Here is a 26,872-nt window from a genome sequence, read left to right as displayed (position 1 = left end):
TTCTTTACAGTCTCTTAAAATACCTTCAAATATAAATTAGAATTGTTTGGATCGTCATGGGTTTATCTGAATGCAAGAAGTATTCAAATCTTGTGATCAAATGGGTTTAAAAAATTTAATTACACATTTGAAGTCTTGATTACACCCTAGGGATTTATTTGCTTATGAAAAGTCAGACTATGAATTACAATATTCTGCTTCCTCAGATAAGTTTCACTGTTCATTCCACAAATGATTTGTAAAATTTTGCAATTACCTAAAAAACATCAATACTATGTTACAAAAGGGTACTTAAATATAGATGAGAAAGATAGATGTTTGTCTTCTTCCTTAGATATCGATATTAAATAAAGGACAGAATGTCTTTATTTAAAACCAACCCCCTTATCCCCCCACCAAATAGAATGAGTAAACATCAATGTGAAGAAAGGCTTCCCTCAAACCTATTATTCATTTCAAACATGTGTTAGGAAAAAGGTCTATTCTGCATATAAAATATAACAACCAAAAGGGAACAGTGAGTAGAAAAATAAAATATGTAGAGGAGACAAAGATTCTGAACACATAGATTTAAAGCCCCAACAGGCAACATTTTTTTTTTCAGAAGGAGAGACTGTACATTCGTTTACTGAAACATACATTCCCAAAGAGTAATATTCTAACATGATACTGGCCCTGACAGACTCACCCATTGCAACCAATTCACCAGTCTTTAGTATATTAATATTTGATTCTAACAGTCCAGTGGAAATGGAATTAAGATTGCACATAAATATCTTTGTAACATAGACTTTCCAAAATTGCAGTGGCAAACCTACCAATACCCAGTCAGTTCACTGGGAGTGATCTCATCAGCTTTGTATCCTGCACAGTAGCAGGGTCATAGATGGAAAAAAAGGACTCTGTTTGGAAGACATTATAGAGTTGATAATTATTTTAAAAAATCTGAAGTTGTGAATGAAAAGTGATGAAATGAAGAGTTGCTGGCTAGGCTTCCTCTCTTCCTTACAGTGCTGTGGTAAAAAAATAATAATAATACTAAAAAAAGTTTAACACCCTTTAATCAGGAAACAGCCCATTCACTTGCTACAGGACTCAATATAGAATAAGGGAAAAAAATGTGTTTTTTGGCTGTAGCTTCAGTAAACAACAAATGAAGAAAAATCTTGTCTTCATGAAGTCTGGAAACTCAGAGCACAGACCTGGTCTTGAGGACAGTGCCTCTATCCCCCATGCTCCCACAAAACTTAGCAATGAGTAGTGAGCCCTATTCTGGTGGAAAGAGGACATACTAGTTCCAGCATCAAAACCATATAATGAAACAACCAACCAATGAGGAACAGTTAATTCTCCTGAATAATAAGGACATCATGTTTGCATATAGGACAACATTTGCATTATTGCTCTACATAGAATAATATATTAAGGAACCCATAACAGACTGCACATTACAAACTTAAGGTTCTTTGGTGAAGAACGAAAGAAAACAGTATTTGAGCTTTAAAGAAAAATATCTTATCCATGATTTTTTTCCTTTTATCTGTTGATCCGTTGAATCCTCTCACAAAGCAGGGAGAGGTACTGAGTTAGTTTCACCATAGCAACGATTGCCACACCCCCAGCCATCATACAAGTTGGCCAGAAGAGAGAGTGGAACAGCACATTGGAGCTGTAGAGTTTGGTCAGGATGACACTCTTCTGGTTTCCTTCCGGGTCAGAGTAGCAGGGGAAGTGCTGGTGCCTCCTGAAGTTCTCCATGACGACACTCACAAGGGACATGGACTCCTCAAAGTTGTTTCCACACTTAGGAATATAGGAGCACTGTGAAGAATGAGACAAGCTATCATTAGGAGGAGAGGTATGAGGAGTCAACCTAACTTTATCTGTAAGACAAGCATGGAGGTTAACTTATATAGATTCAAACCAATGGGCCCCCAAACCAGAGAGATCACATACTGATTAAACTTATGTTTTTAGGGTTACAAGTGTTTCTTGGTAACTCACCTATAAATGATTTAGATAATTAAAATCTAATTATGAATGTGTTTGATATAACAATGTCACATCACATACATAGAAAAAGTAAGTGATACATATTGCTGTAGCTAAGGATGGTGGGTCTTAATTATTCCCCATCAGACACACTTGTCCAGGAGCCCAGAGTGCAAACCTTTCTGAGTTCTGTCTGCCCATGTAACATAAAATATTACGCTAACATACAGTGATGATTAATCTTAATTGTCAAACTTGACTGGGCTTTAAGTCACCATGGAAATGCATCTTTGTGTGTGTCTATGATAGAGTTTCCAGAAAGGAAATCCAGGAGGTGACCAACCACATGGAATGTAGGTAGCAGCTACACCTTGGCTGGAGATAGAAGAAAAAAAGAATTTGAACTGATCACCACTATTCAATTCTCTGCCACCTGACTGTCGACAAGCCTACTCCTTTCTGTCCTCAATGGAAGGGATTCCCTCAAACTGTGAGCCAAAATAACTCTGTCCTTCCTTAAGTGACTTCTGTCACAATGATGGGGAAAGCAGTTAATACACACATCAGTATGAAAAGTAACTCATGAATGTATTATTATTTTGAATTCATTTTATTCAACCAATCTTGCCGAATCTTGGGCATCTTGTTCCTGTCATCAAGGGAACATCTGCAGCTTTGGCAGATCTTAGAAAATTGGGAAAGGCTGAATATAGAGGCCTGTGAGAAAATGGAGAGTCCTACTCAACAAGCCCAAGTGCCCTTTCCTGTAAGCCAAGGGGATGCAAACCAGGATCATAGCAGAGGACACCATTTGATCCAAGGACCCACTTCTGTTTTTGATATGCCCTTCTCACTTCCATTTCTTGCTTTCTGTCCCCTCTACTTCTCTCCCTCTTCTTTCTTTCCACACATTCATAAAAAGTGGTCTGTGGGTATTCTGAGTGCATCAATATGAGATCTGGAGCAGGATCCTAGAATCTGGGAGAAATTTACATCTGAAAATCTCACAGGGAGAAAATATAAAATAAATGAATTAAGTTTCAGCTAGTGGAGTCTTTCTGGAACAATTTCCCTCTGCCTTAGCAGCACCAGGAATTTTGTGGGTTTGTAACCCTGGGGTTATCTGACATTTCTCTGCTTGGTGAAGAATGGATGATGAGCATGTTGGCAGTGATTGGCATGGGGGCCAGGGATGGCTATGAATGAAGCCCAACACAACATTATATGCTGCCTAAAAACACAAGTGCACACAAAACACACACACACACACACACACACACACACACATTAACTTGATTGCCTGGTTCTCAAGTACAAACTTTGTAGATGACAAAATCATGTCACAATGTCAAAAGGTTAGACACATCTCTCATCATGCTTAACACGATGCTCTTGTAGCAGGGATTGGTTGACACCTTAAAATGTGACCTGTTATGAGTCACTGCCCATCCACTCACGTGTGTGAACCCAGTAGAGTGCTGACATAATCTGGCACCGGAGTGGGGAAAAGGGTGGACATTCTAACTCTGTGTGACAGTGAGCCTGGATACATTTGGACCTTATTGGCTACATTTTTGGTCAGCTGGATGACAGCTTTCAGGCACTCATGGGACTCTTCTGTCCATCTATAGAATTGTATATACAGATCATATCTTTAATATTTTAAAGAAATGTTTCTTGAAGCAAGCAGCAAAACAAAACACATGCAGATAAGCCATCTATAGCTGAATTCAAGCTGAGCTAATCTGGATTATAAAGAAAGTGGGTCTTGGTATGTTTTTATGCTTACCTTATGGTAGCACTTTCATATCTCCCAGAGCTAAGTTACTGAAATGATCCCAATAAAAATGGCATTCCATTAAAAATGGAGTTTTTCTTTATTTTCCTCTGCTGTGGTGAATCAATTCAACTTACATTTTTTTTTATATAAAGAAACATCTGTCAGCCAAATGGCAATAATTCTGTCACTAGGTAAGATTCTTCCAAATAAAAGAAGATAAAAAGCACCTCTGAGGGCATCTGGCAAGGCTGTAATACAGGAACACCTCATTAAAAGTTAAAGTTTATGGGGTCTGAGAGGTGTGTATGTGCACTGGCTGCACTCCACACATGCCCACATTTAGTTACTCTGCCATGGGCACACACTGGGCACACAGACACTAGAGGTGAGAGCCTGGAGTGCTCCTGACCTGGTTATCTGCCACTTTCTGTTTCTGCCTGTGAAAACTTTACCATATATCAATCGTTCATCTCTTTTTATCATTGATGGATCCTTTGTGATGATGAACGTATGAGGTCATATAGCAAGTTCCTGACTTGTGTTCATGTGATGTGATTACTGTAACATGTGGCCCTCAGAACCAATTTCATCTCTGTAATGAGGTTCATAGAGACTTCCCAGCAGCTATCTTTCAGAATGAGATGATGAATATGCATAAGGCCTCCATATATTTTTATTAGCACATTTTCCTACTGGAATATCACAATTTCTTACATGCTCTTCTAAAGTCTTGAGTCAAGTGCCACATACAAAATTGCAAAAGCTCTGAAGAAGGTAGAATGATCAGATATGGTGTTCTCACAGGGTGGGCTTGCCTTATTGCCCTACTGTTTTTTGGAGGCTTGCATTGTACCGAATTCTACTTTAGGATCTGGGCAATTGCTTCTGTTGCTCCAGCTTTAGTCATGTGTGCTCTCTGGAAGTGAGTATGTATCTGAAACAAAGATGTAGTTATTGTGGTATAACCAGTGTATGCTATAGAAGTGGGTATAACATGGAATGATAATCTAATTATTACATGACTTCATCATGTGTTTGGGGATAATTTTATGTGAGTGGTCTATAAAGAACACAATTCAATAAAAAGTTGATATTATACGTCTAATTAATTTTCCACTTTTTTTTTGAGACAAGGTTTCTCACTGAACCTGGAACTCACTGATTGGCTAGACTGTCTGGCTAGCAAGTTCTAAGGATTTTCCTGTCCCAACCTCCTCAGCACTGGGAATAAAGATATACTACTTTGACATTGGTCCTGGGGATTCTGAATTCTAGTCCTCTTGCTTGCATGGTCCACTTTCCTGAATGAGCTGTCTCCCTGCCTTGATAGTTTCTAATTTTTCACTATTAATATTCTTATTAATTTTTGAGATGTTTATGTATTACAATTTTATCATATTTACTTCCATCTCCTCTGAGATCTGTCCCCTTTCCATACCCATTCAACTCTGAATCTTCATCTTTTTAATTACTTCTTCTATAATAATATATATTGTTATATATTATTATATATAATATCATTATTATATTATTATCAATATATATTATTATATGTTATATCATATATTCTATATAATGTAACTACAGCACCACCAATCCAATTTGTTCCACAAAATCTTCCCATACAATCCTCCTTACTTTCTTTCGATTTAAGGCCTTTTTTTCATTGATCATTGTTACATGCATAGATGTATATGCATGCATGTTCTTAAACTCAACAATCTCAATCTGTGTAATGTTAGCTGTATGTGTTTTCAGGGCTGACCATTTGGTGTTGGATAAGTGGCTGGTGTGCTTTTACCTGGGGAAGACTATTCCTCTCATTCTCAGCCTTCCTTGGTTGCCTGTCGCTCTTCAAGGTTGAAGCCCCGTGGTGCTTCCCTATCTACATCAGCACATTTATTGTTGTTCCTCATCAGCTCATCTTTGGCAGGTGCATTGGTGAGACTTCATGGGTGTAGTTTTTGACATTACTGGAATATGCAATCTCACAGCAAACTCCCTGATCCTCTGACTCTCACAATCTTTCTGCTCCCTCTTTTCAAATGTTCCCTGAGCCTTAGGTGCAGGAATTGTTTTGTAGATGTATTTGTTGGGACTGGGATCCACAGCTCTGCATTTTGATTGTCTGTGTTTTTCTGTAATGGTCTCTGTCTGTTGAAAAGGAAATTTCCATGATGAGGGGTGAGGACTACACTTATCTGTGGATTCAAGAACACATATATAGAGTGTGGTTATGGATTATGCTGGTTTAATAAAGTGGTAATTATAAGTTCTCCAGTATCCATGACTTTACCAGTCCTGGAATAGTTGGCTAGGTTTCCAGTGGCAGGCATGGTTCCCTTCCATTTATAGAACTTTTGGTAACTGCCAAGGTATTCGTGGCACTACTGTACTTTTAGGGTGACATAGCATGCTGGCTGTCACATCCATTGTTGTGGTTCATAGCTGGGTAAGATCATTGATTTATTCTCTCCTTTGGAAGCTTACATGGTGTTTTCTGGTACCTTGAAAGCTAATCCTTAGGGAAGAAGCTTTCAGGTGAGTTCCAGCTCAGGGGGCCCCTGCAACTGAAGTGCATGGAGTCCTCAGCAATGTCTTCAATAAAAAAATTAAGTCCAGTTAGTGCTGGCTATATACTCTTGGATGGTCAATCTACCAGATCCACAACTTTAAAGAAAACTAACTCTCCCTCTGTTGGCAGCTATCAATAACAATAGTTCTTCATCGGAGAATAAGGACTTTGTGACCACCTCCGGCCTCTATACTGAGATTATGTCTGGTCTGAACTTGAGCAGGTCTTATGCATGTTGTCAAAGCCACTGTTAATTCACATGTGCAAATGTTCGGTTGTGCACATGGAAAAATTTCCTTGTTGTCATCTCCCAACTCTGGCTCTTATAATCATTTCACTTCCTCTTCTGCAGCAATGAGTCCTGGTCCTTGGCAGATTGGGGTGCAATACACACACACACACACACACACACACACACACACATACACACACACACAATTTAGAGGTGAACACTGATGATGATGTGCTGATCTGTGTGTATAATGGTAAATCGAAAGTTGGTTTAACAGTCTCTTCTTAACCCAGGCTTTGTTAATAAACCTGACCTCTTTCTTTCTTTATGCCCTTTGATGCCTGAAAAATCACAGAGGTCATCCATGGCATGACCCTTACTCTTCTAGCTATGGAAACTTGATTTTCAGCATCTCCTGGTCACTTCTTTGCGTATGTGGCCAATGAAGACCCAGCAACTGCACCTCCTCTCCAGTTCTTTGCAGCACAGCAGAATTTACCTTCTCTTCATCATCTCACTTCCAGGATCTTCTATGTCAACTAAGTTATTTTTATTCTTATGATAGACAGGAAGTTTTTTTTTAAACTACCTGTTGGGTTTTTTTTTTTAGATATGCTTCACTAGGCACATGTGAAGTAGAGTGACAGGCCGTCATCCCAGAGTTAAAGATGGGCCCAGCAGCAGGGCAAGATCTGGCTGAGTAACCTCACTGTCAGCTTCTGTTTTCTTACAATGATGGGGAAGGCACCATCAGTTCTTTGGGATTTCTTCAAGGAAGAGTCTTATGATTTATTTGTTCTTTTATAAGAAAGGAACTATCTTATTTCAAGAAGAGGTTAGATGTTTAATGAAATCCAAATAGTTATTGGGTCTAATAAATATGATGCTAATATGCCAGGTAGCAATACACACATGTCAAAAATATAAACAATGTAGAATAGATGTGAGAAAGAGAATACAACAGGATGTGCTGGTAAGACAGGAGAGGAGTGTGCCTAACAGCCTTTCTGAAAAGATAATACTATCACAGAGGCACATCTGATTTGTTCCAAAAGCTCATCAACTACCAGAGCACCTTATTTCATGTGTCCTGAGTTAAACAAACAAAATCACTCAGGTGAAACATGAACAATCTTGGTTTTGAAGTAAGGGAACCTTGTGTTATTCTGAACCTTTGAGTTCCACACATTTGTGAGGGATACAGGTCAAGTTGAGGGCATAAACTTGTACCTCCTTTTCTTTTCTCTTTTGAGAACTTCCTTTGTGACCAGATTTAAAGTAGCAAGTCCTTTAACACATACTTTAGATGTGTTTGGTCTGTCCTTTTAGTATCCTTTGAACGTGGGAAGCAACACTATTTGAAGTGTTCGGTAGAAGAAAACAAGAATAATCCAGGCATTGCTGAGTATAACCATCTCCTCAATTTTGGCATAAGGTTATTTCCAGAGAGGTACACTTCTGTGTTTCTTGCCTAGAGCATTCATATTTAACCATCACAAATTGAAAAGGAAGTTTAAAGATACTAGAGATGGAGTGAGACAGAAGGGATATAGAACATTGGATTGCTCAGTGCCCACAGCAGCCATACCATGGAGCCCCACAGTGTGCCTGAGAATGAGGCAGATAACTTGACTTGATCCTAGTCACTGTCCTGCTTCTGGGGAACCACGAGTTTCCTTGTCCCCATTCTTCTTGCCACTCAGAGGCATCAAAGTTTGTACAATCTTCTTAAAGGCATAATCTTTCTTTGATTCCTACACAGAGATGTGCTCAGATATTCCAGAATTCAGTTTTGTTACTAACTGACTAAACTTTGTCAATGTATAGCATTGTGCAAATGTGTGTGTGGAGACAAGATGACTCCAGATGTTAATCCTTGGATGCCATCTACCTTATTTTTGACACCTGGTCTCTCACTGGCCTAGAATTTACAAAACAGGATGACTGGCCAGTGAACTTCACCTTTGTCTCCCCAGTGCTGGGATCACAGATGTATGACACCATGTCCTACTTCATACATGGGTTCTGCCTATCAAAGACAGGTCTTCATGCTTGTTCAGTGGGCACTTGAGTGACTGAAGCACGACTCTTCTGAACTCTCTGTTTGTACTTTCTCAAGGGAATATGTTGAGGGATTTCTCTTCAGGAGATAGCAAGACAAGAGCCCTAGATTTCAAGTCAGACCTAGTTATTTGGTGAATGCATGTCATGAGGGAAATTCATGTCCTAAACTGGCTTCATTGTTATAAAATAAGAACAGTGTTGGTGTGGCACAGAGGGATTGCTGCTGTAGCTAAATGAGCTGGTATATGTGAAGCATCAGTACTGTACAATGCCTGGCACGTTGTGAGCTCTTGATGAAATTTGGCCATTATTATTTTATGAGCAGGAGTAAACAAGGTAATTTTTAAAGTAACATTTTAGTACAGTAGTGGGCATGTTCTACACAGTGAGAACTTAGCTAAAACTATTTTTCATTCAGTGCCTTAGCTCTATTTTCTATTTTCTGTGACCTCCTAGTGCTGTGCTGATCAGGTCACAAGCCCTTACAGCATGCAAATGTGAAGCCACCCTACCACTATATGGAAACATCTCAAGAGTGGACTGGGGAGGATGTTGGTCACATGGTGGGAAGAGGCTGAGGACACACGTGGGAAGAGGTTGGACACATGGTGGGAAGAGGCAGGCAGTAGAGGGCAGGTCTCTGCATTGCTCAATGTCAAGAGCACCTATGTTGAGAGGCACTTGTTCAGATGTGTTAGCCTCTGAAATTAGGAGACCCATAATATTTTGAATAGTATCAGAATGAGGAACAATGCTGAATTTGCAGTGGTGAATAATTGGTAGTTTATGGAATGACCCATTTGAAGCAACCATCTTTCCCATGATGATTATGTATAAATGTCATACATATGCTATCACAGCATGCATCAAAATGGTTATGTCACTCCAAATGTTATCTTAAATCTACCTTTAAATGAGTATGTGCTGAGAATTACTGGTGTTTAGCAAGAAGTTCAACTCCCAAAAGAGTTCAGAACTCAGATGTGAAGCAGCAACTATGGTGAATTAATATTCAGCTGCTGTTTATGTTTATAGTGACAGTTTGGTGGCTGAGGGAATCAGAGATCCCAAAGTATGGTGAATTAATACTCAACCACTGTTTGTCATTCCAGTGACAACCTACTACTGGCCAGAGGCTGAGGGATGCACAGTCCCCTAAGCCACTCACAGCTCCTAGAGGCTATCAGTCAACTAAGGGCTCCATGAAAGCCTGACAGCTTATCCACTTTAGCAGATTGAGCTAGGCTACGGTCAAGAGGCTGGGAGCTGGGTTTAAAGACTAAAGAAAAAAAATAAGAGGAACTAAAATTTTAAATCAAATATTCTGAATGTTTTTCCACATAGATGCAGACAGCTCAGTTGGTCCTTCTTGGCTTCTGTTTTCTGCATTCTAACACCTTTGGTAGTAGCTAGACTCTCAACAGAAGCATGTCCGATGTCTGTTATTCTTGTGAGATTGTGGGAAGTAATAGGAAGGGGAGGCTGGCAATGAGGGTACTTTGACTTTTTCCTTTCTTGGGAGTATCCTGAATACTCCTTACGTTGAACTGAGATGGTCAGGTAGTCATCTAAGGTGGAGATGATCATTTTCTCAGAATCTGTATTTCTGATTAAAAGCAGAGGCTTCCCATGTAGAGGATAAAGAGCTGGGCTGGAGAAGCCCATCTTAGTGTTCAGTGCTCTGTCCTATGGACATCTGCTAACTGTGGCAGGGGGCTGAAAGCCTCAGGCTTGTGTGGTATTTTTGAGGGCCGTGAAGCAGTGTAACCAAAAATTATCATTGAAATCCTCTCTTTACTGTGGGCTGGGACTCTGGATGGAGGCTTCTAGGAGCAATGCTTGGATGTAGGTCAAGGTTTGACTGCCTCAGTTTATGCAATTACAAGGTAGTAGTCTTAAAGAACTGGTGTCCATGAGCACCTGGCAGAAGCAAACGGAAACACTAGAAAGAATAACACCAACCCAGGCTGAAATAGACTTTTATAAATCACTTTAAGAGGTTAGGGAGATGTTTCAGTGGTTAAGTGCATGTATTCCCTTTGTAGAAGACCTGAGTTTGGTTCCTGACCACTAAGTAAGATAGTTCACAACATCCTGTAACTCAAGCTGCAAGGGATCCATCACCCTCTTCTGGGTTCTGTTGACACTAGGTGCCTATGAACACACCACATCCTTCCCTTACATATACATAATTATATGTGCCAGACTGTGATTTGGGTATAATGCAGACTGGGACCAAGCCCTGGATTACCAAGTTTGGTGGTATTCATGTTGGGAAGTTCCTTGCCTACTTGTGTGTGATCCACTATGGTTTGTCCTTTCTTTCTTTCTTTCTTTCTTTCTTTCTTTCTTTCTTTCTTTCTTCCTCCCTTCCTTCCTTCCTTCCTTCCTTCCTTCCTTCCTTCCTTCCTTTCTTCCTTCTTTCCTTCTTTCCTTCCTTCCTTCCTTTCTTACTTTCTTTTCTTTTCTTCTCTCTTTCTTCTTTCTCATTCTTTCTTTCTTTCTCTCTCTCTCTCTTTATTTCTTTCTTTCTGACAACAGCATGCTTTGGCTATATGTCTTCATTGTTTTGGAAGGACAGTCTCAATTTCCAAACATCTTACTGGAAAAAACAGATGCTATTTGACAGTAAAGAATTTTCAACTGAGGAGGAAATGAAGACTGAGGATGAAAAATAGAGACAACGGAGAGAAAAAGAAAGAATAGGAAGAGGAGATACAGGAGGAGAGGAGGAAAACCAAGACTAGGGAGAAGATGACCCCATGAAAGCCAAAAGCCCAACACAGAAAATCAAAACAAACAAAAACCCAAATATTGAAAAATAGTACACTTAACTGTAAGAAGAAAATGTGAAAGCTTCAACTGTAATATTTTTTCATTTCCCTTCTATACTTATTTATCAAATTTAATTTGGAAAACAAAGCCAGTATGGATATGAAATTTGCATTTTACAGAAAATAGTTAGCTCCCAATGAAAATAGAAACAGCAATAACAACAAAAGTTGTCTTAGGATTTTATTATGGTATCTGATAAAGGAGGGAATATTTATATTCCACCACTCTGTGTGGACGTTTTTATATATGTTAGTATCAGGAGTATTAAGTTACATGAAATTGTTCTTGTATAATGCTTAGGACTACTCCAAGTTTAGGATAGCAATTTGATAAATATTGACTTATTTTATTATTAGTATCATAGTTATTGCTAATAGTTGTATTTTCTGTGTGATATCAAAACATCAAATATTGTTTATATTTTCTGTGTATTTGTGGAATAATTTATTCAATATTTGTTCCTCCTGTTAGAAGATATATGTATAATTTCTACTTGATGGTCAATAATTCATCAAAGGCTTTCTGTAATTTTTGTCACATAGATCCAATAAATGCAAACATAATTCTTGGCAAATAGGTAATGCAGCACTCCTAAATTTATATGATAAACATATCTCAAGTTACTACTTATAGTTACTCATCATGTTTTGTAGAACTTCACACATTTCAGGGAAAAACGAGTTTATGCGAGAATGATAAAGTTAAAAAATGAAAATACAGTAAGAAAACTTAAGAATTAGTGTAGTAGACAGTTAGCTTCTTGGACTTGAGGATAGAAGTGCTGAGGGGGTAAATCCTGAATGAAGCAAGGCAAGAGAAAATGAGAGAAATAAAGAAGAGAGGGAACAGAGCAGATGTGGTAAGAGAGCCTGCCCTCCCACCAATGGAGCCCCAGGAGGGGAAGAGGAGGGAAAGGAGACAAGACACACTGTGAAATGAGAGAGCCTGTGAACTTTCTAACATTAGAAACAGATTTCTAACATAAAACAGAAAGTTTTGTAGGGAGGGGAATGCTTAGAAGCCTGAATAAGGATAACTTCACATCTGGGCTTGTGATAAACCATAGAAAATCAAGGGAAATTCTCTTTAAACTGGCTGGATTGCCCTTTAGATGCAGCAGAGAAACCAAGAGCTGGGTACAGGACAGCATCGCTGCTCGTGGAGAGATGAGGGGGCAGAGGAAAAAGGCTAACCTAGAGCTGTGTGCTTGGTGGAGGCATCCTTCAAGAATCAAAGCTAGATAGAAATGCTTTCAGAAAACACAGATGGAGGAAATTCCTCATGTCAGCCACTGCTCTGGCATCATCTCTAATGAAAGGCTGTTTTTCAGACTGTGGGAAAAATGGCTGCAGATGGGAGAGCAGAATAAAAGACTGAGCACAATGAACACACAGAGTCGTGGGCCTCTGGAAGTTAATGCTTACTGCACACATCAGTGACAGTCTGTGCTGTGCCGAAGTCTACGTAAACAGAGTGGTGGCCTGTGGAAGGTAATATTTACTGCATACGACAATAACAGTCTGTGCCGATGTATACGTAGAATGGTGATCATAACGTGCAAATGGACTCAAAACTGTAGTCTTTGGGCTAGACATCAACATTGTAGGAACACATTAGTTTCTAGGAGCAGAAAGTAGGTCCTGCAAGTGACCTGTTGAAGAAGGATAGGCTCTCACAAAGTAGACTGAGTCACTTGTTGTCTTTATACAAACACACACCAAAAACAAAACCAAACCAAAAAAGAAGAATAAAGAGACTCACTAACTTGACCCCTACATGAAGGTCAGTTTCAGGGAGGCTGGTTGTGTGTGGGGAAGAGAAAACATGAATGCATAGGGAAATGACTTTGAGGCCTTCTGGCTACATTCAAAACTCAATAAACAGAATAACAGAAACATTAAACAAAAGGAAAGAAAATGACAAGGCACTGTCACAGTAAAACTGGGAATGGTTTCTATGCAAAGATACTTGAGGAGGGAGGGAAGAGGCATGCTCATATAACTTTTGTTGTTTGGGTCGATTCTCACTATGTTGCCCAGGCTGGTCTTAAACTCCTGGGTTCAAATGATCCTCTCCCCTCAGTCTTTGGTGTAATTGGGAGTATAGGCACTTGATACCTTATTTACATAGTTAAACAAGCCCTGCAAGGGATATGAAAAATAAACAAGCTACTGAGAGGAGTGAGAGACTGAAGAGAAGAGGATATTCAATGATAGGTATTTGAGAAGCCATTGAAGCCAGGAGATGTCACACATCAGCTGTAAATCACCAGGAGCATTTGGAACACTAAGATCCTCGGGAGTGTTCTTGATACAGGCACAGTGGAGAAGCCTTACCATTGTTTATTAAGCTTTAAGATATACCTGTGTTATGCTATGACCCAGATAGTTCACCTTCAGATGTATAACTGATGGAAGTGTGTGGGCTTGTGGCTTGGACACAGAGACATGGACATCTATGATAGAACTGTTTATGATAACCCCAAGCTATAGAAAACTCAATGTCTATCAACAGTGAAAACCTAGGCTTACATTTCACATGCAATGAGATGAAAATGAATGAACTGCACCCCAATGGAACACCAACAACTGCTGTGCTCTGTGAAGTAAGCCAGACAGACACCAAAGCGTTCTGTGTGATTCTGTATGTACAGCGCTTACATACATGAAGCACAGCAAAAGTGTTTACTGGTATGTGTGAAACACAGCAGTGATAAAAACCACAAAGGAAAGTCCAGAGGGAGTTGCCACAATAGTTAGGGTGGTGGTTATCCAGGCAGGAGCAGAGCCTGAGGTTTTTGGGAGGAGTGCAAAGGGTGTTTGTGGGGAAGAGAAAAGGAAAGTGTTATTTTGTTACTCTTTAGTGGCTAACTGGGAGCTCTTGGCAATAAATACGTGAGCTATACATGTTTCTGTATGGGGTCATGACTCACACTTAGAAATCAAATGGGGCCCACGATCATACTGAGCGCTGACAAGATCCTGATCCTAAATATGTTCCTGAGATTTATGTTGGGAACACAGTCTCTGTCACCTAAATAACACCAGAGCAAAAGCCATACGATGTCAAAATGAGGAAGAGGAAGGAGTCCTTCCTGTCTGATTCCTCTTCAGCTTTTGTGGCTCTCCAGTTCCTTGGAGATCTGAAGAGTTTTATCGGGTTCCACCAGTACAAGTCAGCTTTGATTTACGAATCTGACTAGTGGGGAGATCTTGGAAAACAGACAGGGGCTAAGCTTTACAAGTTTGCAGAGCTGGGTCAGGACTGCTCATGTTTCTGTCTAGTACAAATGGAAGAACATCAGAAGCAACACTATTAAGTAACATTCTTTGAAATATGCATTTAGGAGAGTCCTCAGAGATATTTTCCAAGAATTCATTGGAGTTACTGTGACCAAAACGCAAGATGGGTTTTCTTCGTTTGTGGCGACACCCTTTGCTGCCCATGTGCGAGTGCTGAACCTCCAGGTTTCTGCAACCCTTGATAACTATAAACTGTCATTTACAGGATAACCACTGTGAAGGGAAATGTGCAAGAGAGTTAAGAGTCCATGAGGCTCACTTCCTAGAAATAAGCACCAATGCGCTCGGAGGCCAGAGTCAGCCTGTCTTGGCTTCAAGAATATTCTGGACATCTAAGCTGCTACCATAAAACTCAAACCTAATATACACATATCTTGAAATTGATAACCAATGGCAGATTGGTTCAATTAAAACACAATTGATCATCCAAGTCCTTCCTAGATTTTATGAATGTAAATACTTTTGACCTTGCTATATGGTTTTAGCCTGCCTGGTGTCTTAGGGTTCCTACTGCTGCAATGAAACACTATAACCAAAAACAAGTTGGGGAGGAAGGGCTTATTCATCTTATCCATCCACATTGTAGTCTATCACAGAAGGAAGTTAGGAGTTAGGACAGGAACTCAATCAGGGCAGGATCCTGGAGGCTGTAGCTGATGCAGAGGCCATGGAGGAGTGCTGCTTACTGGCTTGCTCAGCCTGCTTTCTTATAGAACCCAGAACCATCACAGCAGGCTGGGTCCTTCTCCATAAGTCACTGATTAAAAAAAGCCCTACTGCTTGCCTGCAGCCTGATCTTATGAAGGTATTTTCTTGATTTGAGGGTCCCCCCTGTCAGATAACATTAGCTTGTATCAAGTTGATATAAACTAGCCAGCACATCTGGCTTTTGCTTAGTAGATCAGGTACGCCTCAAACTTGTGGCAATCTATCTGCTTTAGCTTCTTGTATGTAGGAACTATAGGCTTGAAACCACAATGCCCATCATCAAAATAAATTTTAGGAATAGCTTCAATATAACGCACATTTATTAAGCACCTACCATGTGGACTTTAATATATTAGTGTGATGGTTTGTGTGAGAAACATTCCCCATAGGCTCAGGCATTTGAATGCTTGGTCTCCAGTTGATGGCATTGCTTGCGAAGATTATGAGGAGGCAGAGCCTAGCTAGAGAAAAATCTGTTCCTAGGGGCAGATGTTGGAGCATATAACCTCATCTCCTTTCCCAGTCCCTTTCTTGTGGAGGTTGTGGTTAAAGACATGACCTCTCAGCTCCTACTTCTACTGGCATGCCTCCCTGTCATGATGGAATCATAAAGCATAATAGACTCTGACCTCCTTAAGTTGTCCTTGGTCATGGCCTTTTGTCATCACACCAGTAAAGTGATAATATGAACAGTATTATAATATTATGGCTCTACAAATATAACATATAAATAAAAATGTACACACACACACACACACACACACACACACCACAAATCATTGGCCACAGGTTTAATTTCTCGGTACAACATACTCATTATTACTTATAATAATGGCCTTGTAAGTAGCTATTATTTTCCTTCTGATTAAAAGGTCAGGGAGGTCAAATTGCATCCCAAGGTCACACAAGTAAGTGTGGAAAAGAAAAGTCCTATTTTTACCCCATGTCTCCCAAGTCATGACAAATATTTGGGCATGCACATCTCTTATTAATTTCTGTGCTTGCTTTGACAGACTTAGGTTCTTTATGTATAAATAGCCACCCCGCCCCCAACAGGAAACACAGCTAAACCTGCTGAAACACGAAACGAGGGAATAGCTTATCCATGGCTGTATAAGAAACAAATATTTCCCTGGACAGATCCAGAGACTGAGTTCTGTGAATGAAACAAGCTGGGCCTGCTTCCTGGTGTGCTGAAATACTCGAAAAGGGGAAAGTAGGGGACAGAGGAAGGTGGGCAGATTCTACAGGCGCGCAGGTGAATTGAGGCGAGCCTAGCTCCTACCTTTTGATTGATCTTCATGGTCTCTTCCGTGTGGTAGAGGAGGAGCTTCTCCCCGGAAGACGTCAGGTTCACGTACACCTGCAGGCAAGGGTACTGAGAGATCTTCCAGCAGTCTGGCCCACAGCTGAAGGAACAGTTAAACGTCTCTGTGATTGACACATTCAGCAGGGCGCACTGGGCTTCTTCTGTCCACGTGCTGTAGAGAAGGGGCAACAATGAGCACAGGGCAGGGGCTGCTGGTCACGAAGGGTTGGCTGCAGAGCACAATTACTTGGTTGCTGAACTGCGGGGGCCTCCCCAGAATCTATAGGTCTGTGTAAAGTTTATGACTTTGAACATACAAGCTTTAGGCATGCTGTGACAGCGCAGACTTTGGTGCCTGAGAACCTTCTTGGTGACATCTACTGTATAGAACATTCACGGATATTTTAAGAGGCTATTTTCTCCTTATTCAATTCACCGGTAAGCATAATGCATACTTCAGTTTAAGTTTTGATTTCATGAGACAGGGTCTCACGAGGAGGGCTAGAATGGCCTCAGAATTGCTCTGTAGCCTGAGCTAGCTTTAATGTGGTAATTCTCTTACCTCAGCCTCCTGCGGGATGAGATGACCAGTGTGCACCCTCTACCTTGCATAACCTCTACTCTGTATTTCTGCAAGGCACAGCTTCTTGCTCAGTTGTTTTACCCCAAACTCCACCCTAGCCTTGGTAGAAAAGTCTTTGTTAAGAGAGGGGCTGAGGAAAGGTGGCAAAAAGGCAGAGTAGCTCGGGGTTGGACTTGACAAAATAGAGGGAGAGCGATAAGGTCATTCTAACAAGGGAAGTGAGATAAGGCAGCCTTTTGAAGATGTCAAGAGCAATGGCTAATTATATCCTTTCTCCCCAACTGGCGATTTACATAAATTATTTCATCTCTCAACAACCCTATATGTTGGTTATTAATCCCTTGGAAAGGTGAGTGAGCTGAGGGCCACAGAAATCAGGTAACATTGTAGTCAAGAACACACAGTTGGTATGTGATGGAAACTAAGGCTTTACCCAGTCTAATAGTTCTCTGAGGTTGGGCTTCATTCTGTCACTGTGTGCCTCCCCAGGAAACCAGAAGAAGGTAAAGCCTTCTGTGCAGATGACAGGCTCAATTAGGCTGTCCTGAGCCATGTCAACCAGAGAGATTCCAGCTAACTATTGCTCCAATTCTATTTTACAATAACTTTCATTTTGTGATCAAGTTGAGCATTTGTAATTAGGGAGCAACACACTAGCAATCAATGCTTTGCCTCTGGTATAAGCTGCACTGCCAGTGAGCAGAAAACACATGCTCACGAGGAGTAACAACCCTGCCCTTTTGCTGGACACACATAGATAGCTCCTGTACTTTTGTGTGTGCCAGATGCAGGCTATCAGCCTCAGCCTCCTCTGCTGTAGCAGATTGAATTTTTTGGAACCTTGGATGATCAGCATTTGTTCTTACAATCAGGCAGTGGGGTGGACGTCTTAGATCATTCTAAGCAGGTTTGAGAATCTGAAAGAGGTTTTGGACTCAGCAAACCCTTGGGGCCTGAGGCATCAGTGCTTTCATTGTGGGAGAGAGTACAGCTGAAGGCCATCAGAGATAGAGCAGAGCAGCCAGGATGTGAGAGGGGAGCAAATTGCTACATTTCAGCTCGACTTAGCTTCTAAAATGAAAGCATTAATTTAGCTGTAGAAACAAGTGCCACAAAGTGGTTTGCCTTTTCTCATGGATCGAAACCTCCCACTTTCATATGAAAGGGCCTTATTTCTCCAAGCCCAACCATCGGCAGACCTACGGAGCTTCAGGATTCAGTATCTGGATGGCGGCAAGGGGGAGGGGGGATGCTATGAGGGGCCCTCAGATCACTTATGCACAGGAGATGCTTTTAACATCATCACCTAGTACCTCTGGTCCTCCTCAGCAAACCCCGGGTAAACATTGAGATGAGAAGGATTCAGACATCTGTTAACTTTAAGTAAGGTTGCTATCAGTCTTTCCCAGGCTTCACAACACATTAGAATCACTTAGAGAGTTTCCAAATGCTGAGTATGGGATTGGGACACTAAAGTTCATGGGATGTGACTTTGAAATCTCAACTGCCCTGTCTTTGTGCTGTGTCTCACGGAGCAATGTGATATTGTGTGTGCATGTGTGCACTTGTGCGGAGGTGCATTTGCATGCATGTGCACATGTTCGGGTTTGTATTCATGTGTATGCAGGTACACTTTATGTGTACATATGTCTGTTCACATGTGTGCAGATGCATGTATATGGGTATGTGTACATGTTCATGCTAGTATGTTTCTCTGTGTGTTTGCTGAGTCCAGAAGATGATCTCAGATGTCATCTACATTACGTTATATGAGACAGGGTCTCTCTGTGGCCTGGGGCTCCACAGTTAGGTGAGACTTGCTGGCCAGTGAGCTCTAGAGACTGTCTGTCTCCATATTTTCAGTGCCAGCATTACAAGTGCATGCTACCATGTCTGGGTTTATGTGGGGTCTAGGTTTGGAACTCGGGTTCTCATGGTTGTACAGCAAGCTCATTATGGAGAGCCATCACCCAAACCCCTCATTGCTTAGGTGTCAGTGTCTCTGCATTGATGATATATTCTCACCTTATGGAATAATTGTGAGAAAGAAACGAGCAGTCTACGAAAACTGTCCAGGTCCTAACACAGTTTATACATAGTCTAGGTTTATTATTATTATTATTATTATTATTATTATCAGATAACATTAGAAAACACTGTGTACTACCAGGTGCCCCTGAAAGTTCAGAGGAAAGGTAAGGAAGATGACTATAGGTTGAATGGGCAGTGGGGGAGCAGAGAAGGAGAGGGCAGTGGGCTCCCTGGTGTTCATGGCCTTACCTCTGCATGTATGAACGCAGCAGTGTGATTCCCAGTAAGAAGTACATCATGATGGAGCACACCATCATGGCCAGGCCGAGTAGGATGGCCCGGTCCTCTCCAGCCTTCAGAGCTGTCACAGTTTTCCTTTTGTCTAGGAGGTCATGGTCCCTGATTTTCTGGTAGATATTTCTGAAATTGAAAACAATACAGTCTTACATGAGACTCATAATTACCCTGCATGCCTCTTGAGGGTAGCTATGTTTCTGCCCGTGCCTTGCCAGGTTGAGGGACCCATAGGAATGCTCCAAACACACTCAAGTGAAGTTGAATCTCACTATAACCCCTGGCTCCAAACACATCACACACACACACACACCCACACACACACACACACACACACACACACACACATTCTACACGCACAGAAAAAGGGAGCAGACATATATATGTGCACCATCCCTGAGCAGAAATAATCCCTAAATCTGCATATTGGGGATTCATGTCTAACTGTAATATAATTTTTCTCTGTAGAGTTCTAAGAAAGACACCAATCCTCTCAACCCCCAAATTGCCTTGGTTTGTTGATTTTATATTAATGAAGTTGAACATTGTTGATATATACTTTCTGAACCTACTCATGTTTGTGCTGTGTGTGTGTGTGTGTGTGTGTGTGTGTGTGTGTGTGTTTAGATAGCACTGCTTTCTGTTTATTTTCAGTGCCAGAGGCCTGGAATGACACTATACTGTATTATTTTCCTGCTCAAGCCTGAGGCCCGTGGACTAGATGACCACCCCAGTTTTGCCTGTGGACTAGATGGCCACCTCACTTTTGCCCGTGGACTAGATGGCCACCCCACTTTTGCCCGTGGACTAAATGGCCACCCCACTTTTGCCCTTGGACTAGATGGCCACCCCACTTTTGCCCGTGGACTAGATGGCCACCCCACTTTTGCCCTCCACAGACTGGCAACCTTACCTGCCCTCTCAGTTTCATGATTCATTTTTGAGATTTCTTTGTAAATTGCAGGATTTACATCAAAGCTCTTTAAACTTGACCCTGTGTGAACTTGAAGAACAAACCGGTGCCCATTAGCACTGAAAGGCAGTCGGCAGGCAAACTTGTGAAGCAGGGCTAACAGGCTAACCCTGAGTGGCTTCAAAAACCCACTGGAAAATACTAACCTGTTGTTACTTGGCTAGTATCATTTATCAACATATATTTAACTCTGATGGCTGCCACTGAGCTCTGAATTCTGCAGATGGAAGCCAGCAAGGATGATGGGCGCTGTTCTGGACTATTAGGCTGCCACACAGCACCGACTATGCCAGGCTGCTATCAAATAGACTCGGTGCTATAGGATGCCATCAGAACAAGAAACATAAAATGATTCAACCAAGTCATCTCAAACATAATTGAAAAACGAATGCTCTCTGTACATTCTAGAATGGGTAAGAAAGGGAGGAAATGGTTTCTACATAGTTCGTGGGTGTTTAGGCAATCAGGATATTACAAGGCAAAATGAAAGTTTTGAGTGGGTGGAACATAGCTATGAAATCTACCAATAAATGGTTATCAAATTAATGGATAAATGGAGCAATGTTAATACACTTTGGAAGAATGAGATATTGATTAGGAGGTTAAGGCCACACATGTATTGTGAGTGTTGTAACCTCTTGTGTTGGAGACATGGTCCCTGTTAAATAAGAAGAAAGATGGGGCTGGAGAGTTGGCTCAGCGGTTAAGAGCACTGACTGTGCTTCCAGAGCTCCTGAATTCAATTCCCAGCAACCACATGGTGGCTCACAACCATCTGTATTAGGATTTGATGCCCTCTTTGGGTGTGTCTGAAGACAGCTACAGTGTACTCACATATTTATAATAAATAAATCTTAAAAAAAGAAGAAAGACATGAAAATGAGTGTCAGCTGAGGGTGGTGATGTAGGGGCTTGGAGTTGCACAGTGAGTACCAGGAAGGACTATGCTAGTGGTCCTGAGAGGGCATACACCATGGAAACAGGGCAACCAGAGGAGAAAGTTGGTGTCACAAAGGCTTTGAAAGTCATTCTAGAGAGTAGCCTTTCTCCTGTAATTAAAGGACAGCTGTCAGCAGTGATTCGACCAGAATTGAGATTCAGAGTGATCACTGTGTCTGCAGTATGGAGATTAGAAACAGGAAACATCTTAAATCGGAGGAGGAGGGAGGGAGGGAGGGGAAAAAGGGAGGGGGAGGGGAAGAAGGGGGGAAGAGAATGAGGAGGACAAAATGGGAGATATTGGCAAAGGATGCTAAGGGCTGCATCCTGGCTGAAGACAACATATGGAGAAATGTCCAGGGAATGAAGCCCCGGGATGTAGTGGCTGATGAAACGTAGAGGAGGAGGAGGCAGTCAGAGAGAAGCAGCAGTGGAGCTCTGTGCTGCAGTGGAGCTGTATGTGGTGGGGAGGTGTGAAGAGAGGGAAGGTCTAACTCTTTTCTGTCCAGATACTTATGGAGAATGGAAGTTATTATTGAATCTACAGGACAACAGAAGGGAGCTGATGAGATGGCTCAGAAGCTGAGTTTGCTGGCACCTAAGCCTGATAACCTAAGATTCTTTTCCCTGCGACCCACATGGTAGGACAGAAGTGACTCATGAAAGTTATCCTCTGACCTCCACATTGAGGGCATGTGTGCAACAGACAGACAGAAGGACATAAATTTAAAACATCTTGGGAGGGCTGAAGAGATGGCTTAGTGGCTAGGACCAATGGCTGTTCTTACAAAGGACCCAGTCCAGTTCCCAACACCTACATGACCATCTGTAACTCCATTTCTAGAGACTCCAATGACTTCTTTTGGCCTCTGTGGACAACAAGCATGCACCATGATGCACATATATATATGCAGTCAAAATACCCATACACGTAAAATAAAAATAAGTAAATCTAAAATATGAGGCTTCATAAACGAAGGTTTTCAGTTTTTCAGTAAACCTTTGTTTTGCTCCAACAATAGTCAGTACACTTAAAAAACATTTCAAGCTCAATGTCTACATAATTGTTTTCAAATTTCCTATCAAAAGTCAGCTTATAATTCCCAAGCAAATTAGCTATGAAATCTGCATATGTACACATGGATACACAGAGTAAAAAGTGCAAGGAGGATGCTCTCTGGCTTTGGTGATTTAAGTTCAGATTCCTTTGCTACATGGGGAGAAAAGCATTCAGGAACAGGCATGGTGGAGTCCTTGTATGGATTTGTTTTTTATATGTCCATGTTTTGTTTTTGAGTCTGTTAGTTCATTTGTGTGTATACGCACATGTGTTGCATGCTTGTGAATACCAGAGGACAACCTTGGCTGTTGTTCCTCAGGTGCAGTCCACCTTGTTTGAGACAAGGTCTCTTGTTGGCATGGAATTTAACAAGCAGATTAGGTTAGCCAGCCAGTTGGCCCCATTTGATTGTTTGGTGGTTATCCAAATAAGTTTGTCTCCAGCCTTATTTGCTGACATTTATATGTCTTCATAAGATAGATCACTGTATTGGTCAGGGTTTCCTAGAGCTATAGAACTTATGGAATGCCTCTCTATATTGGGGGAATTTATTGTGACAACTTACAGTCTGTAGTCCAACTAACCCAACAATGAGCAGCTGTGGATGGGAAGTCCAAGGATCTACTAGTTGCTCAGTCTGACAAGGCTAGTTGTGTGAGCTTGTCTTCTGTACAAGTAGGTTCCAACAGATTTGCTTGCAAGTAAGGACAAGCAGTCAAAGAAAAGTGGATCTTCCTTCTTCCAATGTCGCTATATAGGCCTCCAGCAGAAGGTGTGGCCCAGATTAAAGGTGTGTACCACCATGCCTGGATCTGGGACTTGCTTTGTCCCAGTCTGACCTTGAACTCAGAGATCTCCTTGCCTCCGTTTCCTGGGATTAAATGCTTGCTTGTACTACCTTGCCTGGGTCTAAGCTTTTCATGGTCACTATACCTTAAGATCTCCATGTTAAGATCCAGGTCAGAAACTTGTGTCTTCCAGCCTCAAAATCTGGATCACAGGTGAGCCCTCCAATTCTGGATTGTAGTTTATTGCAGATATAATCAAGTTGACAACAAGGAATAGCCACCACTATCACAATGTGCTAATTCTGGAGATACATCATCATGTGGATGACACAGTCTTTCTGAGCAGCAGGAAGACATAACTACTATTACCTGGTGCTCATGCTGACTGGACAGTTGAGAAGGGAGGCAAGCCAGTCCCTGAGGGCTGATTACCTGAGAATCAGCTTCTGAAGGCTAAGGCACCCAAAGCCAGTCAACTGAAGGTTCAGTTCACACTGTGAACAGAACCTACCTACTTCCTGTATTAACTTACAGACTTCACAAAGAGTTGTTTTAAGCGGAATTATTTTAAATATAGTAAGTGGACATGAATATATTTTTCTCCCCTATCTGTAAATGGCACATTTTAGTATGTTTTATCATGAAGTTTGTTATAATGAAGATGTTCTCAGCAGTATGTTAAGATTAGTTTGATGTTTTAAAGAAGACCCCAGTCTTCTGAGTCACATTATAAGTATATTCCAATAAGCATATTCATGTGTATGTGTATAAATATATTGTTATAGGCAGTTGTGAGCCACCTGATTTGGATGCTGGGAACAGAACTTGGGTCATCTGCAGGAGCAGTAAATACCCCGAGCAGTCCTGGAGGGGAATTTTTAATATCCCATTGAAGACTCAACGATTTATTTAGATGACTTTTAATTTGTCCCATGGAATCATTAAATAAATGCTTAGGTTGTTTCTGTTCTAGTCCTCTTTCTGAAACAGGAAGGCTCTGGGTGAGGACAGCAGTGTCCTCTGCAGGGAAGCCTTTTGTTGAAGAGGAGAAATTGACAAAATGTGCAGCTGAGCCTGCTGAGCTAGACCCTGGGAGCAGGACAGGGGACAGAAAGAGCAGGAAACACTGAGGAGACCTCAGATAGTGTCTGGAACACAGAGAAGGATGCCAGAAATGAGGAGGGACAATGACTACAAATTTTGAGATACAGGAGACCAGAATGGACGCCCTAATGAAAGATGGAATTGACCATATTGATTCTTGCTAGCCAAGTTAATGTTGACGTGAAAGACTGTTGTAGGGTTACAATGACTGTGTTAAATTTTGATACACAGTGAAATTTAATATACTCGCCAAAATGGTTGATCACAGCAAATAGGTTCTTTGTCAACGTGGCTTCAGGCAAATTGGTCATTGTACTGGAGTCCCTGACATGAACACTCAGAGAAGACATGAACACTCAGAGAACCGGTGGCAGATACATAACTTAGGGCTGTGACGTAGAATGCAGAGGTGGCTTGGAAGCCTGCCATTGATGCAGGTGGGACTGGCATAGCTGTCTGTGACAGACTGAACCAAGCCTCAGAGAGGTGGATGACTGACTGGGGTCTGGCATGGAAAAGGGCAGCTCTTGGTTGGTGAGCTATGCATAGGTCAGAAGAAAAGAGATCTGCTCTTGAAGTTCAAGAGGGTGTTAAAAGGAATGAAACAAGAGGGGCAATTAGATTTGCATGTGCCACGCCCACTCATCTACTCCAGTAAAGTCTACAATATCGGGGGTAAAAGCCTGATTAAGGACAAGAGGCGCTATGACTTCAAAGGGAGTTTGTGCCTTCTGGGTATTCAGTCAGTTATTGGCATCTCCTAACTCAGATGTGTTCCAGATTAGTGTTTCCAATCGTCAACATGCCTTCTTATTTAGGCATTAAGGTACCCCAAGAAATGATTCATAAATGGCAAAAAAGGGTGTTGCTCCCTGGCCAGCACAGCGTTCCAATATATCCTAATTTATTACCTAGCAGTCCTTAGCTTGGAATTTCTCACAAGGAATTTGCCTTATCAGATAGGATGTCCTCGGAGTTAGCAAAAGAGGTCAGGCACATAGTTAGAATTCTCAGGGCAGTCCCACAGAAGACAGAACTGTTTTGCATACTAGAGAATAATCGAAGGGTTTCCCTCACTTAAGGACATTAGCAAGAACTGTTAGGTTAGAACCTCCTGGTGCTTGCCTCTAGCAAACCCAGAGAATTAGCTCGGGAATACCAAAATAGCCCCAGCGGGGAGGGCACCACTGCTCTTCTGCCTGCATCACACCTGGTTACCTGATCCTACCGACCTTGATGTAACTGTCACCTGCCTACAGTGAATTTTGTCATTCGCCCTGTTTTCTGTATACCATATAAGCCTGGTTTTCACTTTGTGCAGGGGTTGGCACTCTGACTGGAACTAGAACTTAGATGGACTAGGACTTAGATTCATGCAGTCTGCAGCCCCCTGGGTCCAGAGCGCTTGGGCCCGGGGAGGGGGGTGGTGCAGCACCTGTCTAGAAGAGGTGGCTGCTTTAGACCCAGTGTGTTTCAGGTGGCCTCAGATGTACCTCAACTACTGAGCTGCCAGATTTACCATTTCTCTTCTGCAATGACTGTAAAAGTCTGATGCCATTTTTAAGAAATACATTCAGACTCAGCACATTCTTGTGTCAGCTCTGTTTGTCATTCTTCGCCTATGCCTTGTCAACCTGACTAGGACCCTATTTCTCCCACGGGTTGAGGGAGGCCCAGATCGGCCAGCCTGCGGCATGCATGTAAGAAGCATCATGAATATTAGTGAGTCTGGTTGTTAAATATGCTTTCAGAAGATTACCATTATGTTGACCATGGTATTTGGCTTTAGTGCAATAATGAACGAAATGATTACAACAACAACAACAACGTTTCCTAAAGGAAAACGTGTGTGTATGTGTGTGTGTGTGTGTGTGTGTGTGTGTGTGTGGTATAAAGAATTCATGGGCCAAAATGAAATCAGACAAATAAAGAACTTTGAAATGAATGATATGGAAGACAAAGTATCCAGTGGTTGTTGCTAAAACAACAGGTAAGAATGTACATTTTCTTTTAGGTCAAAAATTTTGTGGGTGAGTTGATGTCCCTATCACTCCTCTGGGGTTCCTGCCTGGCTACAGGAGGTGGCCTCTTCAGGTTCCATATCTCTAATGTTTTGAGTTACAGTTAAGGTCACCCCCCATTGATTCTTGGGTTTCTATCCTATTTCAGGTGTCTGTCTAGTCCTGGAGATGCACCCCAGTGGAGGGACCAGGGATGGAGCAGAGACAGAGAGAATGGCTAACCAATAACTGGCCCAACTTGAGATCCACCCAATGGGTAAACACTAATCCCTGACACTATTA

General features: G+C 41.6%; 1 protein-coding gene and 1 long non-coding RNA gene across 9 annotated transcripts in view; one reads left to right on the top strand and one right to left on the bottom strand.

The window, feature by feature from the left end:
* Positions 1-101: 101 nt before the first annotated feature.
* The window catches only part of Kcnmb2 (potassium calcium-activated channel subfamily M regulatory beta subunit 2), a 315,499-nt gene continuing 288,728 nt past the window's right edge, over positions 102-26,872 (bottom strand). For all 7 annotated transcript variants that reach the window (XM_031376555.1, XM_031376556.1, XM_031376554.1 and 4 more), the window contains 3 exons: positions 19,661-19,831; positions 16,774-16,969; positions 102-1,821 (listed from right to left, as the gene is read on the bottom strand). In XM_031376555.1, the coding sequence (XP_031232415.1) occupies positions 1,537-1,821; positions 16,774-16,969; positions 19,661-19,831 (652 nt within the window). In that variant the 3' untranslated portion in view covers positions 102-1,536. The remainder of the gene's footprint in view (positions 1,822-16,773; positions 16,970-19,660; positions 19,832-26,872) is intronic.
* LOC116095056 lies at positions 1,651-26,869 on the top strand. Of its 2 annotated transcripts, none has more exons than XR_004120421.1 (3): positions 1,651-1,858; positions 12,809-12,968; positions 26,739-26,869. It is a non-coding gene; the product is annotated as an uncharacterized LOC116095056 (long non-coding RNA). The 2 variants fall into 2 exon arrangements; XR_004120420.1 differs by lacking the exon at positions 26,739-26,869 and adding an exon at positions 14,986-15,210.

This window comes from Mastomys coucha, unplaced genomic scaffold (genome assembly GCF_008632895.1).
Source record: "Mastomys coucha isolate ucsf_1 unplaced genomic scaffold, UCSF_Mcou_1 pScaffold17, whole genome shotgun sequence".
Taxonomy (NCBI): domain Eukaryota; kingdom Metazoa; phylum Chordata; class Mammalia; order Rodentia; family Muridae; genus Mastomys; species Mastomys coucha.
The sequence above is the reverse complement of the archived record's forward strand: the minus strand, read 5'-3'. Positions and strand labels throughout refer to the sequence as shown.